We start from the raw sequence: 20283 nt of genomic DNA, 5'->3' as shown, positions 1-20283 counted from the left end.
AGGCTAGTATCATTATCCCCCTCCTGCAGAAGCTTCCCTGACAGACCACCAAATGAATTCGAGCCAGAGGTGAGAACTGAACCAGGGACATCCCAGCACACAAAATTCTCACTGGTGCCAAAGCAGCATTTCATAGAATTGCAGAGTTGGAAGGGACCCAAAGGTCCTCTAGTCCAACCCCCTGCAATGCAAGAATCTTTTGCCTACAGGGGGAAAGTGGTGTCAGGCTTCAAGGACTTGGCTTCCTCCCCCCGCTCCCCTTTGGCAGTAAACAAGCAGAACAAAGAGAGAGGAGTCTCTTACCAGTTAGACATTTTAATGATCACAGTGAGAGAACAAAGAATCCATTCCTAGGAATGAAGGTGCTCCCAGTTAAGGGTTACCCCCACTTCCCTCTACACCCCCACGTCACTACCGTGTCTTGTAACCTGATCTCGCAACCACTGTGCTTTCTGTGCTGCCACCTTATCTGCTCTTCTTGACCTTGGGCTGAGCGGATGAACGCTTTCCAGAGAAATTGAGTCTGTTAACCCTCTCTCTCTCCCAGTGCTTCTTCTCCTAGCTGTTCCCCACCCAGTATTTCCCAGTTTCTGCCTTCTAAACTATGCCCCTCTGCAAACCACTGTTCCAAATCTATACTGTCCTCCTGCTTCTGGGAAGATTCAAGATCCGGAGCAGCGGGAGGCTCCCACCATTCCTCCTCAGCACGGTCCCTGGCAAAAAAATGCTGCACCTTGGGGGGCTCCTGTTCAGGATTCCTTCCAGCCAGTCATACCCTTTCCCAGGATACTGCATTGCATGCCCCCTGCTCTCCCAGTTTCCATTTCTTGCTCCCTCCAACTGTCAGTCAGCATTCCATACCCACTGAGGATGCACAGTCCTTGCCGGGCTATTTTGGGGATTTCCAGGAGTCAGAGATTACATATACACACACACAAAAACCCAACCAAATCTGCAAAATGACACAGGGAGGTGTGCAGGGCTGGCAAAGTCTGTTCTGCCCTAGCATCCCTTTTGGCTCACGTACCTTGATTGCAGGCGCTGATGTTCAGGAGCCCTGCCCCTAGGCAGTTCCCTGCCGGCACACAAAACCCAGCATTGTCTGGATTGACAGAGGCGTTCGCAAAGAGCATCTCGGGAGGCGAAAACCGGTAGGCTGAGATCCCTTCAACCGTCACGTACTTCTGAAACGTGAGGTACATGGACCTGGAAAGGACAAGAAGAGCCTGAAGCCTTCCGCCGCGGGCTTTGATCGGAAACAAAAGACGCACTGTGTGTTCTTCAGGACTGCTGTGGTGTGAATGGAGGGCCTGTGTCACTGGAAACCCCTGGGGCAAAAGCCAGGGACCCATCGAGCTGGAAACTGCTGCCCTACTCAGTGAGCCAACAAGGCTACAGGTTAGAGCATCGCTTGGCTGGCAATGGATTAATGGGCTCCAGTCAGACTTCACCCACCTAGGCTGGCCATTGCATCCCCTCATTAGAAAGAACGATGAAAGCTTCCTGTGCAGGGCTGAGTTGTTGCCTGGGCAGCAGTGGCGTAGCGTGGGGGGTGCAGGGGGGGCGGGCCGCACCGGGCGCAACATCTGGGGGTTAGGGTTAGGGGGCGCAAATCCATGGGTTAGGGGGCGCAAATTACTTGCCTTGCCCCGGGTGCTGACAACCCACGCTACGCCACTGCTGGGCAGCAACACGCATTGGCTCTGACTTCCCAGTTTGTATTCCTGTCAGCATTGCCCTTGAGCCAGTGTCACCAACTGGACTCATCCACTCAGCCCCGACTGGGCTAGGTGAGCTGGGTAGCACTTCCAGAGACCACCTTCTGCACAGGAACAGGTCAAAGTGCTGTGGACTCACAGCTTAGAGTTGTGAGCACCAGAATCACTTCCACAAGAAGACAGTCGTCGGACAGCAGAGTATAGCAGAGCATAAACGACTCGGAGAGCAGCTCTGTAGAATATCTTCTTTATTCTATCTACAACTATAATACACAACTATATACAGAGCTAAATGGAGTCTAAATGAAAATGCTGAACTGCACTGAGTGTCTGCAGCTGCTCTTAGCAGCAACCTTATCTATACACACGATCTCTCTCTAACACTCAGTCTCTCTCTCTCTCCGACACTTTGATGTGAGGCTGGAGCGGAATAAGTAGAAACCACCCCTCCTCTCTGGAGAATCAGCAGAGAACATCAGCAGATTCTTGGATATGGGAGGGGTGAAATCTCCTCAATTCCTGGCTTCCGATTCCTCTGGTTTGTGGCATCTGGTTCCCAGCTCCTGTTGGACAGCTGCTTCCAGCTCAGCTTCTCCACCCCGTTTTCTCTCTTCCGTCTTCCAAACACAAAGACGTGGACCAAACACACACACGTGGTATGTTGGGGGCACAGCAGGGTAAGGAGCGATTTACACGGATTCCAAACAAAGTATAATCCAACGCTAGCAATGTTCACCAGCAAGTTATGGGCTTGGGATGCCCCATATATCCCACTGAAACGCACTAGTTAACTTTCCTTGTGGCCTGCTTGAATCTGCTCCTTCCCAAGTGTTGTTGTGACAGTAGGAAAAGCACTACGATACGAACACCTTCCACCATTCTTACCTACAGAAGTCTGACGAGAAAACGTAGATGGTTTCACCAGTGTCTATCAATGGGTGAAAAGTATCACCGTCGGTTCCATTTATCATGTTACAAGTTGGCGACGTCCACCAGTCTAGTGAGCTACAGAGGGAAGACATACAGAGGAGGAACAGCTTTTGAGCACGTAGAAAAATCAGTGTTTTGCAGCAGCCTCAAATAAAACAGTCTAGGGCTATTATTCCCAAGTCACTTCCCCATGCCCCAGATAGAACCTCATCTCTGTTTCTTCTTATCGCCTTCTATATGCAGAATAATTTCTTTGTCCTCAATTTAAAGATCTCCACTCCCCCTTCCTTTATTTTTACTTATAGCCCAATATATTTATCTACTGATCCCTGCCTCTCAACTTGGCTCCCTCGATCTTACCGCCTTAATAAGCATAGCTGTCAACTTTTCCCTTTTCTTGCGAGGAATCCTATTCGGAATAAGGGATTTTCCCTTAAAAAAAGGAAAATGTTGACAGCTATGTTAATAAGACCTCCTGGGCTTTTCAATGAGACGGCCCATTCTCCCCTGTGTGGAATCATTTCGTAGAGAACCAACAAAAGCCACCCCGTTCCTGTCTTTTTTTTATAAAAGAAACAAATAACAACTACCTCTTTTTATTTAAAAAACAACAACACGACCCCTTCCACCAAGCCTTTGAAAAGTCCAGCAATCTCCAACCTGGTGCCCTTGTGCTCTCCAGACTCCAACTCCCACCATCCCCAGACAGCATGGCCCATGGTGAGGGATGATGGGAGTCGGAGTCCGAGAGCATTGGGCTTGGGGACAGGTGCTTTAATCCTTATGCCCAACTAAAACGAAGCTTCAGCACCTGTCACTCCAGGTGTGCAGATTTATCCCATGTTAACTCCATTTCCATTTCCCCTGTCTAAATTTAGAGCTACCAGTTCTTGGGGGGCGAAGACCAGCCTTTTGTTTAGTGTGGGGATTGCCAAGGCAGAGCACATGGGCGCCACAATGTTCATAAAGGTTTCTTTAGCTGCCCTTGGGCTTTTATTTAAATTAAAAAGTAAGACTCTATCCCTCCTAGAAATAAAGTTATGGACCCAAACATGCAGGTACCCTTCTAAGTGGTTTCCGTGAACTAAGCCAGTGTTTTAAGCCAATGGGTGAAGTCAGAGCTGTGAATGATTTGTTTGGGCACCTGGAAACAGAAAATCTTGGGGTCCTTATTTGCTGGGTTTCCCCTCTCCTTTATTATTTTTTTTAATAATTTTTATTAACTGGCCAATCACATCAAATTAAATCACATCACATAAATTCCAAATTACAAAGCCAAATTTTTAAATTTTGTTGGGGGAACCCATACTTCAAGATCCAAAGGGGGATTCAGATCATCTTCTTATTACTGCGTTAATGTCCAAATCAGTCCAAACAAAATTCATAATTCTATCCAGTCTTATCTTGGTGTTTCCACATCATATCTTGTTCATATAATTTCTATTTTTCCTTTACGATCTCTTCTGTTAGTCTCCTTAAGCCGATAAGCAAAGGTTTCCCCTCTCCTTTAATGTGCTTTCCCCTGCTTCTGTTTCATTTCTGAGGCAGAAATGCAACAAGCTTAAAAGTCTTCTGGTATGGAATTACAATTCTGGGGAAGGCTTCCCCAAGACTGTGCTCCCTTTAGTGTGTCATGCCATAGCAACCATTTTCTGATGGGCACCCGAAGCACTCTCTCAAAATGTGCTCCCTGGCTTAGCACACTGAGGCTGCTCTATCAAATCATCGCCGTCATCGCCCAAGAGCTCTTGCTCTGCACGTCCTTGCCTTTCAAAATTTGAAACGCGAATTATTAACCACGGAGTCCAGCGCTCAAATTAAAAGGAAAAGAAAGAAACATTACTCTTTCCCTCTCCATTTGACGATCTTCGTGAAGTCAAGGTAGTTCTTCTCCCCGCTTAGGACAATGTACTCGCCATCATCGGACCCGTTCATCTAGAAATAAAACACGAGATAGAGAGAGCTTTCGCTTTCATGACTGCTTTTGTGATTGGTGGGATGAGGGGACAGGAAAGAAGCAATTGATCCCTCACCCTCTTGCAGGACTTGGAACCTTTTCAGCCAAGACTAATATGCAAATCTGAGTATTTATACCCCGCCCATCTGGACGGCTTCCAACAGAACACCAAAATGCAATAACTTATTAAACATTAAAAGCTTCCCTAAACAGGGCTGCCTTCAAATGTCTTCTAAAAGTCTGGTAGTTGTTTTTCTCTTTGACATCTGGTGGGAGGGCGTTCCACAGCGCGGGTGCCACTACCGAGAAGGCCCTCTGCCTGGTTCCCTGTAACTTGGTTTCTCGCAATGAGGGAACCGCCAGGAGGCCTTCGGAGCTGGACCTCAGCATCCAGGCAGAACGATGGGGGTGGAGACGCTCCTTCAGGTATACTGGGCCGAGGCCATTTAGGGCTTTCAAGGTCAACACCAACACTTTGAACTGTGCTCAGAAACGTATTGGGAGCCAATGTAGGTCTTTCAAGACCGGTGTTATGTGGTCTCGGCCGCCGCTTCCAGTCATCAGTCTAACTGCCGCATACTGGATTAGTTGTAGTTTCCGGGTCACCTTCAAAGGGAGCCCCACGTAGAGCGCATTGCAGTAGTCCAAGCGGGAGATAACTAGAGCATGCACCACTCTGGCGAGACAGTCCGCGGGCAGGTAGGATCGTGCGGTCAGAACCTTACCTTTTTAAAAAAGCCGAAGTCTGGGTCAATACTGGGGCGGAATTTGTGTAGGGCGCTGAGCAGCTTGTCTGTGTAGCCCCACAGCAGTTCGTGGACAGTGCGTGTCGTGAACAAGTTTTCGTCAAACAATATGAGCAAGATCTCTGCAGGGAAACGCATGGGCGTTGCTGTAGCCATGTTCATTGCAACCTGATGGAGGAGGAGGAGGAAAGCTTGTGAACATGTGGGGCTCACAGGGGCCAGCCAGGGGCTTGCAGGAAACCCACAAGGAGGACTCAAGCACAAGAGCACTCTCCGTAGCTCTGACTCCCAGGAACTGGTAGGAAATGGAATCTAGGCAAGGCCGGTTCACCCATGAGGTGGGGTGAGGCAGCTGCTTCAGGCAGCCCAAGATTGAGTGCCCCCACAGGCTCCATGCCCACCCCCGTACCACCATCTGTGGATAAGCAGTGCTGGCAGCGGCGCCACCTTCTGGCAAAATCTTGGATCCTCTGACTTTTGGCACCGTTTTACTGGAGTCAATGTACTGCAGTAGCAGACCACCTGAGAGGACGAACAGAGAGTTAGGCAAACCGAAATAGAAGAAACTGAACTGAAAATCGGGAACTGCTTTTAATAATTGGATTCGCTTTTTTTTTTTTAAAAAAGTATTCTGTGTCTTTTAAGAACTTCCCTCTGCAAGCTGCTTTGCATGTGTTTTATAATGAAAAACAAGATGTACGTTTTAAAACGAGTAACATGAGCCCCCAGTTTAAATTTCATGGTGGCCATAAAACTCAAGCAGGCGGCCCTAGGCAAGTCATTTTTCTCTCAGGAGTACACAGCGGCACCAACCTAGCTCACGGGGCCATTGCAAAGAAAATAATAATAATAATATTAATAATAATAATTTTTTATTTATATCCCACCCTTCCCAGCCGAAACTGGGCTCAGAGTGGCTAACAACAATAAAATAATACAGCATTCTAAAATCAATTCATTCTAAAATCAGTTCAAATCAAATTGATGGCAGCCATTGGGCTAGAGTTCTGTGAAGAGTTACCAAAGGAGGGGGTCAGACAGTGCCCTGGCCAAAAGCCTGGTGGAACATCTCCATCTTGCAGGCCCTGCAGAAAGATGTCAAGTCCCGCAGGGCCCTGGTCTCCTGTGACAGAGCATTCTACCAGATCGGAGCCACAGCCAAAAAAGCCCTGGCTCTGGTTGAGGCCAGCCTAACCTCTCTATGACCCGGGACCTCCAGGATGTTTTTGTTTGAAGACGTGTTAAACTTGTGAAATGTGCTACTGAGACATCATTAGGGTAAAACTGCACATTGAGTGCCTGCATGTTTTCCCCTTTGTAGCTGATGGTAGTCCAAAAGGAAAGGGGAGGCAGAGTTAAGCCATCTTTTGGAAGTGCAGAGTGCAGCTCAGCTTGTACTGAAAACTGGCGGGTTTGCATGGGTAGAGAGAGTAGATAGAGAGGGGGTCCTGCATACTTCCCAGACTGTATTTCTGACTTAACCTGCACTGACCTTCCTACGATGCCAGACTGACACCCTTAGGGTGACCGACTTCATTTCCTATTTTGTCCTTACCTTGGGAAAGGAGGCCTATTTGCATGTCTCTCCTGCATAGCTGTCAACTTACAGATTTGAAAATAAGGGACCAGCAGCCTCGAAAATAAGGGATCAGCAGCCAAAATAAGGGATTTTCCAAGCATAGGTATGTTCAACTTCTGAGCCCCTCCAAGCCAAAGGCAGAAAGCCCAGCCGGCAGCCAAATGAAGCCTCAAGCAGTGGTTCCCACAGCGCAGCAACCCGGCAAAGGGGATGCAGCAAGGAAAACCACCGTCACCTCTCCGCTGGGAAGCGCTGAGCAAAGGCGAGTCCCCAGGCAACTCAGCCAATTTGATTGGCACAAGGCATGCAAGTTCCACCCCCCCAGTCGTTCTTAGACTTCTTATTGGGTGAGCAACGCAGCCAAGCAACACAGTTGGAGCCTCCCTCCTCCCTGGCCAGCAGGGAGGGAGGGAGAGGAGCTGCTTCCTTTGAAACCCAGGAAATTTAAGGGACATCATCAATAAGGGACAGCAGTGGGACACAGTGCTGGGATAAGGGACTTTCCCGCCAAATAAGGGACGGTTGACAGCTATGCTCTCCTGAAGGATGAAAGAGCAAGCATGCCTCTTTGTATCTCCACCTTGGCTACACAGAACGAGGATATTTTCTGTCAAGCATGTATTTCCTTTAACCAACTTAGCTTTTTTTATTATCTTACTAAACTCAAACGTCTCAGTGTGACTACATCCAATGGTTAAATGTGCTCCCTCCAAGCAAGGGTTCTGGTTAAGCTCAACTTCTGCTAATGCATTTGAACCCCAAATGCCATCACCATCAGCCCTATGCCAGGCATGGCTCCACAGCTCTTTTTGGATAAGAAAATTATGTGTGAGATTCCCATCACCTGCCATGTAATGTGTACTTTAGCCTATGGAATGCCTAAATGCCAGCGGTTCTTCAATCCACCACAAGGTGGAGCCCCAGCCCGTAACACCTTGAATTGCCTTCAAGTTCAGTAAGATCTTATTCTAAATAAGCACTCTGTAAACGGCAAATAGTTGACAACCCCCTTGCTGCTGTCACAGAACGATCTGATTTTTGACAAGCAGGCCCAGCCTGTTTCGGGTGAATCTTCCTCTGATAGGAAGCAATTTGCATCAACCAGAGGGCATCCAAATTTTTTAAAAAAAGAAAAATGAAAGGAAGATCAGGCAAGCTTCCATCAATTACTCCATGGGCTACCAAGTGTAGAGTCCCTGCTGCAACGAAGAAAAGGAACTCACAGATAATAATAATAATAAAATTATTTATACCCTGCCCTCCCCGGCCAGAGCCAGGCTCAGGGTGGCTAATACCAGTAAAATTACAGTAAAAAACACAATAGGGGGAAAAAAACAATTTAAAATACAGGTTAAAATGCAATTTAAAATGCAGCCTCATTTTAAAAGTAGCCCATAGATCAAAACCATAAGGGGAGGGAAACATAAGGGTCAGACTGAGTCCAAATCAAAGGCCAGGCGGAACAGCTCTGTCTTGCAGGTCCTGCAGAAAGATGTCCTGCAGGGCCCTAGTCTCTTGTGACAGAGTGTTCCACGAAGTCGGGGCCAGTACTGAAAAGGCCCTGGCCCTAGTTGAGACCAATCTAACCACCTTGCGACTCGGGACCTTTAAAATGTTGTCATTTGTGGACCTTAGGGTCCTCCGTGGGGCATACCAGGAGAGGCGGTCCCGTAGTTGAAGCCTGCATGGCTAATCACTCCAGAAAAAGGATCTGTTCTTGGAAACTTATTTTTGAGTTTTACAGATAATAGCCACGAGATTTGTGTGAGCTAGGCTGGACAAGTTTAAAGCCATTTGTCTGAGTAATTTTGCTGTTAAAGGACACACAGGACTGTGATTTCACACACTTTGGGGTTAGGGAGTATGAACGCCATTTGCTTTTAATTGCATTTGTTCTGTTTTGTGATGCTTCTTGATGCTGGTAATACGCCAGATTGCAATTTTTAAAGGAAAGAGGCTACTCACCCCTCACCATCCAAGTGTAGGGTGCACAGAGGGTTTAAAACTACAGGAACCAACAGCAAGGAGAGACAGGCACCTTCTATGCAGCAGCTGTGGCTAAACTTTGCCGGTTTGCACTGCAACTCCCATTGGCCACCACAAGCGCAAACAATGGTGAGGGATGATGGGAGATGCAGTTCAGCAACACCTGGCATGACAAAAAGTTCCCCCACCCGGGCTTTACAGGCATAAGGTTCAATCACGGGCGTCTCTGATTAAAGCAGCACAAAAGTGACAATAAAATCCTTGCAAGCTGCCCAAAAGAAACCTCACCAGCGCAGGCATGTTTATAGTCCTGATCAGATGAGCTTCCGGGTCCCCCACGGACATCTCCGGCTCGAAGAAGTAAGTCTTTGGATTCAGAGAAGACACTTTTGTGCCGTTGTCTAAAAAGTGAACATTTACGTGGAGCCTGTGTTCCCTGCAGAGAAAGACAGAGGAGAGAAAGAGAGAGAGGAAAGTAGCTTTTTAAAGTATCTCAGTTCATCCTAGTGCAGTACATCGACTCTAGCAAAACAGTGCCAAAGGCCACAGGGTACAAGATCTCGCCGGAAGTTAAATGCCTTCATGGCAGAAGTTGGTGTCACTGCCAGCACTGCTGATCCACCCTAGTCATAGCAGTACCAGCTCAGAACCCCTAATCCATGCCCCCCCCATGTTGCGCTATGCCACACTCCCATGGCAGCCATTTTCTGACTGGCACCCACAGCGCTTTCTGATTTTTTTTTTAATGTGCCCACTGGTGCAAAAAGGCTGACGACACTGCCTTAAGCTCTCTGAGAATCCACCAGTGGCACCTTGGTTGTCAATTGGCTTGGCTCCCAAACAAATGGGCTCCCTAACACCGCAAACCCAGAAGTGTGTGTTCCGGTTTGCGAAGGTTTTTTGGAAACCGAATGCCCGATGTGGCTTCCGATTGAGTGCAGGAAGCTCCTGCAGCCAATCAGAAGCCGCGCCTTGGTTTTCAAACAGTTCCGGGAGTCGAACGAATTAAGTTCAACAACTAAGGTACCACTGTATTACTTATACAATATTATTTCTATATCCATGAGGGCTAGAAACTTATACAGATCCCAACTCTACAGTTAATCCTTCACCTACCAGCTCCTTTCTTACTTCTCTGAGTGGACAAGTTGTCCTGACATTTTGACACCCTTATGATTCCTGCTTTCACCATCATCCCTTGACCCCGGCAAGACTCTTGTTTTGGGACCCAAAGCACAATCTCTTTATAAACTGTCTTGGAGTAATGAATGAAGCAAAAAATACCTGTAAGTGTATGGTCCAACTTGTCTCACAATGGGAGGTTCGCCTTGAACCACTTCCAAAGGATTGGTCAAGTTAAAAAAATAGAACTGCATATAAACTGGCGGCGGAGGCTCCTCCCACATTTCAAAAAATTCTGTACCATTTTTTAACACGGTTTGCTACAAGGAAGAAGAAGAAAGGAAGAACATTATTGATATACTTCCAGGATGTGCACCGAGTAAGGGAATTGATCTACATGTGCAGCAGAACCACGTGATATACTGTAGCTTTCTGTGGATTGTGCCTTGCCTGGTGATGGTCAGAAAACACTTTAGAAAAATCCAGCAGAAAACTGACATGGAGGTAGAAGACTTAGAATCTTTCCCCCCTGACATGCGGGCATTTTTCCTCCTCTGCTCCCAGGAGCTCTCCAAAATGCAATCTCCAACATGCAGCCAGAATGGTAGAGTCCAAGAACAAACCCTGCACCATTTGATTCAATGTTCTGCGTCGATGAAAGTCAATATTCCAGAAAGGTAGCTGTTTTAATCTGCTGCAATGGAACAAGGAAGAGCCTTGGGATGCTGTAAAAACTAATCAATTTATTACAGCACAAAGTGGTCAAGTTCACTGCATCAGATGCATGAAATTTTACAGGTACACACACACACACACACACACACACACACACACGTATAGAGAAAACCCATCACAACAGGTGGGGTCAAATGACCACGAGGCACACAAACTCCAGTCTGTAAAAATTCAATTAAAGTTTGAAATGTATGAAAAATAACCACAGTGATCACGCACAGGAGTAACTGTGATAACAGAAGTCACTGGTTGTGGCATTACAGTGGTACCTCGGGTTAAGTACTTAATTCGTTCCGGAGGTCCGTTCTTAACCTGAAACTGTTCTTAACCTGAAGCACCACTTTAGCTAATGGGGCCTCCCGCTGCCGCCGCACCGCCGGAGCACGATTTGTGTTCTCATCCTGAAGCAAAGTTCTTAACCTGAAGCACCACTTTAGCTAATGGGGCCTCCCGCTGCCGCCGCACCGCCGGAGCACGATTTGTGTTCTCATCCTGAAGCAAAGTTCTTAACCCGAGGTAATATTTCTGGGTTAGCAGTGTCTGTAACCTGAAGCGTATGTAACCTGAAGCATATGTAACCCGAGGTACCACTGTATAGTACATTCCTAAACGCATCAGAATTGTAGGAGTTGGAAGGGACCTCAAGGGTCATCTAGCACAACCCCTTGCAATGCGGGAATCTCAACACATGGTCCCCCTTCCAAGTTGAAACCATACAGGACCCTCCTTAGCTTTGCAAATGTGCTAGAGTAACTCACAGGTCAACTGAACTAGGGCTGCAGCCTTAACTGTGAAGAGTTGTTGGGCTAAAATCCTTTCAATCCTTTCTATTCCCTTCCCTGCTTTCTATCTCGTGTTCTCATGTGTCCATTTGAAGAGTACTGACTGCCTCTTTCTGGAAGAAGATCAATATAAATTTAATTCTTAAAGAACTGTGCAAAGAGTTAGCCAGCGGTAATGAAAATATTGATTTTACGCATGCTTGGTGGCTCTCTTCTTGTGTTAAATCCCCAAGTTGTTTCAAGGAACTCTGGGTAGTTTTTTATAACAGCGGTGGCAGCAACACCAAGCTTTTGAAGCAGACGAGGTGCAGAGATAATGACTTTTCCAAGGCCAGTTAATCAGCCTTGTGGTGAACAAATATTAGAACCCAGCCACTATCCCTGTAACGACCCTCAAAATGTAACTTATCAAGTTGTTCTTTCCACAGGGAATTCAGGGTAGCAATACAGGACGCTCTCACATTTTTTTCCTGTGAGGTAGATTAGACTGACACAACGACAGGACCAAGATTGAAAAAATCACATTGGTAGGATTTAAGATCAACAGTTGAAACCTATGCATGTCCACTGTGAGTTCAGTGGGTTTTACTCCCAGGTAAGAAGGTAGAGAATTGAGGGTGAAATTCTTGAATTGAATCTCTTCCCTTTGTCTCCTCCCTACTGCATTTTAGACTGTACCATCCTCAGGGCAGGGACCTCTCTTGTTGGGCACCTTTACACACTTAACAATTACTCAGAAGTAATTGCTAAGTTTAGTGAGAATAAGTCCCATGTAATTGGGTTTTAGGGACGCGGGTGGTGCTGTGGGTTAAACCACAGGGCCTAGGATTTGCCGATCAGAAGGTCGGCGGTTCAAATCCTCGCGACGGGGTGAGCTCCCATTGCTCGGTCCCTGCTCCTGCCAACCTAGCAGTTCGAAAGCACGTCAAAGTGCAAGTAGATAAGTCGGTACCACTCTGGCGGGAAGGTAAACGGCGTTTCCGTGCGCTGCTCTGGTTCGCCAGAAGCGGCTTAGTCATGCTGGCCACATGACCCAGAAGCTGTATGCCGGCTCCCTTGGCCAATAAAGCGAGATGAGCACCACAACCCCAGAGTCGCTCATGACTGAACCTAATGGTCAGGGGTCCCTTTATCTTTAATTGGGTTTTATTTTTCCTCCCAAGCCCCATAATATTTTAAAGTAAATAATTGGGCATGATGTATTCGTAAATTAAGCACTTAAAAAACCCACAGGTTTCAGTGAGAGAGGCTGGTATGCAGATATCTCCACTGAAACCATTTAAACTTGAAAACAGAGGTGACTAACCTATGGTCCTCCAGAGGCTGCTGAACTTGTTGGCATCCATCTGTCTCGAGAGACAATGGAGTGAACTGCTGGGGGTGAAGTCAAACTGCTGCATTAGCAGCACCAAAGCGACTTCTCCGGGCACAAGCCTGGGCAGTATGTGTGGAAGTCCTGGGCTGCACAGAAGACAAGACCCCACTCTTGGCCTCACTGATGTCCAGTATACCTGAAGGAGCGTCTCCACCCCCATCGTTCTGCCCGGACACTGAGGTCCAGCACCGAGGCCCTTCTGCCGGTTCCTTCTCTGCGAGAAGCCAAGTTACAGGGAACCAGGCAGAGGGCCTTCACAGTAGTGGCACCCGCCGTGTGGAACACCCTCCCACCAGATGTCAAAGAGAAAAACAACTACCAGATTTTTAGAAGACATCTGAAGGCAGCCCTGTTTAGGGAAGCTTTTAATGTTTAATAGACTATTATATTTTAATATTTTGTTGGAAGCCACCCAGAGTGGCTGGGGAAACCCAGCCAGATGGGCGGGGTATAAATAATAATAATAATATATTATTATTATTATTATTATTATTATTATTATTATTATTATTAGGCCCAAAGGAAAGCAGAGCAAGATGTTTGGCACCAGATTGGCTGCAGGAGTTGCCAGAAGGAGGCATACAAGACGCCATCCAACTGTCTTAGGGAATCCGCTCCAAATTTGTGAAGGGTTTACTCCCGAGCCTATTCTTCTCCTGAAGATGTCCCATTTTAGGATCAGAGTTTTTCTTCTCCTAGATGGCCTACCTTCCCAGGCGGACAAGCCCAATCTGCCCTCACTACAGCACATGCAGAAACCACCTTCTTGACCATTGGATCCACTATTATAGGTCCATAAATAGCAGCACCCTAGTGGTCCCGGGCCCTAAGGAGGTCAGATTAGCCTCAACCATGGCCAGGGCCTTTTCAACACTGGCTCCGGCCTGGTGGAACACTCTGCCTCATGAGACCAGGGCCCTGCAGGATCTGATTTCTTTCTGCAGGGCCTGTAAGACAGAGTTGTTTCACTGGCCTTTGGCTTGGAATCAACTTGATCCCTTTCCCCTCTTTCCTCTTTCCTTTTTCCTTTCTCCTTCTGTGATGGCACTCCTATTTGGGGACTTCCCTGGCTTTTTTCTGGCCCACATAGGACCAGTCTGGATAGTTGGCCTTGGTGAAGATTTGACGTTTTCATCCCCAAAAAGTTTTTGATTTGAGTTTCTAGTGAAATGAGGCTGCATTTTAATGTTATATTTTAATCCTGTTTTTAAGTTGTATTTTAATCAATTGTTTTTATGCCTGGTGTCAGCCGCCCTGAGCCCGGTCTTGGCTGGGGAGGGCAGGGTATAAATAAAATTTATTAATTTTTATTATTATTATTAGTTTCATCTGCTCAATTCTATCTTTGCATGCAGGGGAAATCCCTAACACACTGAGGGTTTGAGACCCATCAGCTACCCTCACCTGGTTTAGCTGGTCAGTCAAAGCCGTTTCCTGGGGTGTGGCCACTGTCACCTGCCAACGGCTTCTAGGAGCTACTGGTGAGAGCCGAGCACAGGGTGGGATCAAAGGTGGACAAACTACCTCCGAAGAAGCATGATATGTCCCCATCAGAGGTACTTTCCTCTCCCCTAACACCCAATATACCCTATTGCTGAACTACAGCTCCCATAATTCCTGATCACTGGCCATATTGGCTGGGGCCCAAGGGATGGCAGAATCAGAGAAGCGGGTTGGGAAGACGAAAAGGGAGCTTAGCGGTTGCATAAGGTGAGAGGCGTTATTTGGGTTGGGTGGGGATCGCAAGTGGAGCAAGCTGTGGGGCGGACCTCCACCAGACTTTCCAAAACATTCCAATGCCATTTACTGAGCTAATTCAAAACAAGTGCAGAAACGCCTTGGCTCCGCTTATCAGCGCTTCTTCAAAGATATAGCCATAGAATTGTGGGGTTTGAAGGGAACCTGAGGATCGCCTATTCCAGGCATGGCCAAACTTGGTCCTCCAGATGTTTTGGGACTACAATTCCCATCATCCCTGACCATTGGTCCTATTAGCTAGGGATGATGGGAGTTGTAGTCCCAAAACATCTGGAGGGCTAAGTTTGGCCATGCATGGTCTAGTCCAACCCCCTGAAAGGGAGGAATATAATATGCTGGAGACCCCCCAGAATGTCAGTTATTTTGACTACTATCAAATCTGGCCTTTGGCAAAACCTCTTCTTGATCTACGCTGCTTGGAAGTGAATTACTCAGAAGTGATTCCATTTAGATGGATGCCTTTCGCAGCGGAATTTCCCGCACTTCCTATTGCATGCCAAATTAGTAGTATGGGAAGCAATCAGGTGGGCAGGTGGTGCTGGCAACCTTCATTTGTGCCTTCTTATTAGTGTCCCATGAACTACTCATAGCCCAGTGATTAGAACATCTGCTCTGAATGCAAGAAGGCAAAGGTAAAGGGACCCCTGACCATTAGGTCCAGTCATGGCCGACTCTGGGGTTGCAGTGTTCATCTTTATTGGCCAAGGGAGCCGGCGTACAGCTTCCGGGTCATGTGGCCAGCAGGACTAAGCCGTTTCTGGCGAACCAGAGCAGCGCATAGAAATGCAGTTTACCTTCCCGCCGGAGTGGTACCTATTTATCTACTTGCACTTTGACATGCTTTCAAACTGCTAGGTTGGCAGAAGCAGGGTCCGAGCAATGGGAGCTCACCCTGTTGTGGGGATTTGAACCACCGACCTTCTGATCGGCAAGCCCTAGGCTCTGTGGTTGTAACCCACAGCGCCACCCGCGTCCCTTGGTTCAATCCCCAGCATCTCCAAGTAGGACATGGAATGTCTCCCGAGAGCACTACCAATCCATATAGAAGAGAGCTGGGGACATTTTCCACCTGGCAGACCATCTCTCTCTCTCTCTCCCAGCAACCCATTGGCCAACTATGACAGGCGAGAGGGACCTGAACTCCCTGCTCATCTGGTGATAGGTAGAGAGTTCAATCCTGCTTCCTGCAGGGATCAGAAGTGTGCCCAGCCAATCCAGACACATCTCAACTTGCCCCCGTACCTGACATCGCATATAACGCCAGGGCAGGTGGGTAAAGTTTGGGGGAAACGGCCTGGTAGGACAGATTTCATAGAATCAGAGAACTGTAGTGTTGGGAGATAACACAAGGACCTTCTCTAGTTCAACCTCCCGCAATGCAGCAACCATTGGCACAATGTGAGGCGTGAACCCGCAATCCTGAGATTATGAGTCTCATGCTCTATACCGACTGAGCTGTGAAAGGTCCATGGGCGAGAGATTTTCCCATCCCTGGTGTACACAATGGTGAGCAAGATGGACCAATAGTATGACACCATAGAAGGCAGCTTCCATTATTCTCTATGTTGAAGGGTGTGTCCCAATGCCACTGCAACGGAGATGAAACTCTATTGTGCTTAGTAGCTCATTTCAATTTTCAAATTTAGGTTTCAAGCGCACGTCTTGAGATGTGCTGATTGCCAAAATCTGTGCCACAGAATCTGGGCTCGGCTGCTTTTAGTGGCTTTAATGAGTTTCATTGTATAATAATATATTCTGCAGCGCCTTGTTCTACAAGCGCTATTAAGAAACATGACCTGCAGTTCGAAACAGCTTTTTAAAAAGCCTCCCACTCCAGGAGAGGTTGTGGCCCCTGAGTTGTGGAATTCCCTCCTTGCAAAGGAGGGAATCTGGCATTTGCTGTCTAGCTTTCGTAATATACTGAAGGACCACCTTGGACGTTAACAAGTGAGATAGCCAGGTGGGCATAAATGAGATGGTCCTCAGCAAACAGCCACATCTAACCAAACCAGTCAAACTTCCTGCTTGGAATTCCCAAGAAAAATGATAACTTAAACTTCATACTCTCTCCCCCATCCCGTTCACCTTTCCTGTAACCTCTCCCACATTCAAGAAAGCTGTTTGCCATAAAGCCTGCTGCTCCATCTTCCCATGAACAACTCCCTTAACAGAAATGGAGAAAGTTACTATCTGAAAGCTTTTTACCTATTGCACCAACTACAAGTCATCTCTGGGACGCGGGTGGCACTGTGGGTTAAACCACAGAGCCTAGGACTTGCCGATCAGAAGTTTGGTGGTTCGAATCCCCACGATGGGGTGAGCTCCCATTGCTCGGTCCCTGCTCCTGCCAACCTAGCAGTTCGGAAGCACGTCAAAGTGCAAGTAGATAAATAGGTACCACTCCGGCGGGAAGGTAAACGGCGTTTCCGTGCGCTGCTCTGGTTTGCCAGAAGCGGCTTAGTCATGCTGGCCACATGACCTGGAAGCTGTACGCCGGCTCCCTCGGCCAATAAAGCGAGATGAGCACCACAACCCCAGAGTCGGTCACGACTGGACCTAATGGTCAGGGGTCCCTTTACCTTTACCTTTACCTTACAAGTCATCTCCAGTTTTGCAAATATAAAAGACAGCCTTATTTCTTCTTTACTTCTGTTTTCTGCCTCACAAGGAACCTGTGTATTTTGCTAAGAGATGGGCATGAGGAAAGGCTGGATTTTATATTCTTTTAAAAAAATACTAGAGAGTCTGCCACAATTGTTTCTTTCTCTCAACAGCCTTGGTACAATCCTGCTATCACCCAATACAGGCTAATCTACTTAAGTCTTCAAACCTCCTTCAGGTCTCCATCATGTGACTTTTCATCAGGCTTAAAGTTAAGGGAAATCTGCTAAACAATTAACCATGATGGCAGGTTTTGAAGAACCTGAAAGTTTGCTTGATATTTTGTGAAATGTTAGTTGTTCCTAATAATGCTACTGTCCTGTTGCAGATTTTGTTTTTCTGATGGACCAAGATGCCTTTTTCTGTTTGCATTCCAGAAGGCTCAGAGAGGCTGCTTCAGAAAAAACAAAGGCCTCTTTTTCTCATCGGACAGAGCAGGAAACGGCAAACAAGTCCGTGCAGATAGCAGCAGAAGTCTGCGAAGGTGGAAGAGGTTACAAACGGGTTCTTCCTCAGCTGACGAATGAACCTGGCACATAAAAGGATGCATTAGATGCATGGCTTGATTTTGCACAAAGCAGGGACACATGAAACCCAAATAAGGGTGATGGGCGAAAAAGATAAGCAGCAGAGAACCCAGTCTTGCAGTAAGAGGAACGTGTTTGACCAGGTTGCGTTTTGACATTGCTCGCCCACATAAACCACACCTTCACAACGGAACAGCACTGCTAACTTGGAGGCAGTGCCAAAGTAGGTCTAAACTGCATGTGAGGGCCTCAGAAATCACATGCAGATAAAGTAGATGCCCTTTAGAAGACCCCTCCAGTGGGACGCGGGTGGCGCTGTGGGTTAAACCACAGAGCCTAGGACTTGCTGATCAGAAGGTTCGAATCCCCGTGACGGGGTGAGCTCCCGTTGCTCGGTCCCTGCTCCTGCCAACCTAGCAGTTCGAAAGTACGTCAAAGTGCAAGTAGATAAATAGGTACCACTCTGGCAGGAAGGTAAACAGCGTTTCCGTGCGCTGCTCTGGTTTGTCAGAAGCAGCTTAGTCCTGCTGGCCACATGACCCGGAAGCTGTACACCGGCTTCCTCAGCCAATAAAGCGAGATGAGCGCTGCAACCCCAGAGTTGGCCACGACTGGACCTAATGGTCAGGGGTCCCTTTACCTTTACCTGTGGCAGAGCACCTCCTTTGCATGCAGAAGGTCCCAAAAGCACTCCCTGGAAGGGCTGGGAGAGAAATCTGTCCAAAACTCTGGACACAGCGGCAGCCAGCCAGCAAGTAGACAGTATTGAGCTAGCTCGGGGTCGGCAACCTAAGGCCCATGGGCCACAAGTGGCCCATGGGGGTCGTTTAAGCGGCCCATGGACCCCCGCCACCTGCTTGGTGGGCTCCCGTGCGCCGCGCTAAACTGGCGCGGAGCAGAGCGGGGACTGCCTTCCACGGCACTGTCCGGCTTCCCATTGGCTGCAGGAAGCTGTGCACGCCTCCTCCACACCGGAAATAGTGTTTGCGCATGCATGCGCACACACACACTCCGACCCACTGCAGCGTCTGCGGGACCGTGAACCAGCCCAAGCCATGAAAACTTTGCCAACCCCTGAGCTAGCTGGATCAGGGGTCTGACTCAGTATAAGTGCTTATCTATACAGTGGTACCTCTGGTTGCGAATGGGATCCGTTCCAGAGGCCCGTTCGCAACATGAAAAGAGCGCAACCCGCAGTGGCGCATCTGCGCACGTGTGAGTTGCGATTCTCCACTTCTGTGCATGCGCGCAACGTCATTTTGTGCTTCTGCGCATGCGGCAAAACCCGGAAGTAACCCTTTCCAGTACTTCCAGGTCGCCGTGGGACGTAACCTGAAAGAACGTAACATGAAGTGGATGTAACATGAGGTATGACTGCATCTGAGTTTCTAACACTGCTACAAAGATACAGTTTTTGCACATTATCTCTGCAGCATATTTGCCGATTCTCTGGGATCGGATCCTGTGTCATGGTGCTCATGTGACAAAAGGGTCACATGTCTAGGCTACACACACCCCCGACATGGCTACTGTTGAGGCAACTACATCAACAGCTGCACTTGAGAATGCAAGAAGAGCTATTCTGAATCAGACCAAAGGCCTGTGTGGTCAACAGGTCCCAGTTCCTCTTTGTGCATCTGGGAAACCCACAAGCAGTACTTGAGAGGAGTAGCCTTCATCTGCCGTTGTTTTCCAGCAGTGTTAGAAGCTCAAGATGCTAAATGGCTCCTAAACCAAGGTTACAGTCACCAAAATGGAATGTCTAGTCTGCCTCTGGGGGCAGGACGGTTCTAGAGTCTTGTTTTTCAAATAATGGACTGACTGTGATTGATTCTCAGCTGGTTCAGGTGACAACCCTGAGCTAGGTTAAGAGCTTTGAGAACTTCAAGATGAAAAGTCGCTTGATCCAGGGACAGTCCATGTATATATCGACCTGTTCTGACTTCTTTTTCTTAATGGTGACTGCTCCTGCTCAGGCTGCACAGGAAAAGCATTTTGGTTCCAGAAATTCATTCCCATTGTTCAGATAAAATACGTATAACCGATAGAATTCTTCAGGATGTCTTGCTAGTGTGTGAAAGCAGTCCAGATTCAAGGCATGCATCTCCAGATGGTGGAGGCATCAGGCACCATCCTGGCCCCAAGGCATCTTCACTTGGTCACAAGTGGTTGAAAGCCAGGTGCAAAATGCGCCTGGCCCCTGGCTAATTTCAAACACTGCTTTTTTATAACATATAGAGAAGGAAAAGGAGGGGAATGAAATTTTCCTCCGGGGGCTCCCACCATTTTCTTTTCGTCACCTCCATTCTCAAAAGGCAACAACCCCATAGTCACCAAGCACAACCTTTTGCCAAGAGGTGAAATTGTCCACTCACAGACAGGGAGCCCCACACAATCTGGAGATCAC

At 47.7% G+C, this 20283-nt stretch overlaps 1 protein-coding gene across 2 annotated transcripts in view; it reads right to left on the bottom strand.

Annotated features, from left to right (window-relative positions):
* SCARB2 (scavenger receptor class B member 2) overlaps positions 1 to 20283 on the bottom strand; it is a 38468-nt gene that overhangs the window by 13258 nt on the left and 4927 nt on the right. For both annotated transcript variants that reach the window (XM_083571498.1, XM_083571499.1), the window contains exons 2-7: positions 10201 to 10358; positions 9205 to 9352; positions 5331 to 5519; positions 4492 to 4583; positions 2604 to 2723; positions 1028 to 1206 (exon numbers count right to left, since the gene is read on the bottom strand). In XM_083571498.1, coding sequence (XP_083427624.1) covers positions 1028 to 1206; positions 2604 to 2723; positions 4492 to 4583; positions 5331 to 5519; positions 9205 to 9352; positions 10201 to 10358 — 886 coding nt within the window. The remainder of the gene's footprint in view (positions 1 to 1027; positions 1207 to 2603; positions 2724 to 4491; positions 4584 to 5330; positions 5520 to 9204; positions 9353 to 10200; positions 10359 to 20283) is intronic.

Source organism: Podarcis filfolensis (assembly GCF_964270895.1).
Source record: "Podarcis filfolensis genome assembly, chromosome: 9".
In the NCBI taxonomy this organism is placed as follows: Eukaryota; Metazoa; Chordata; class Lepidosauria; order Squamata; family Lacertidae; genus Podarcis; species Podarcis filfolensis.
The sequence above is the reverse complement of the archived record's forward strand: the minus strand, read 5'-3'. Positions and strand labels throughout refer to the sequence as shown.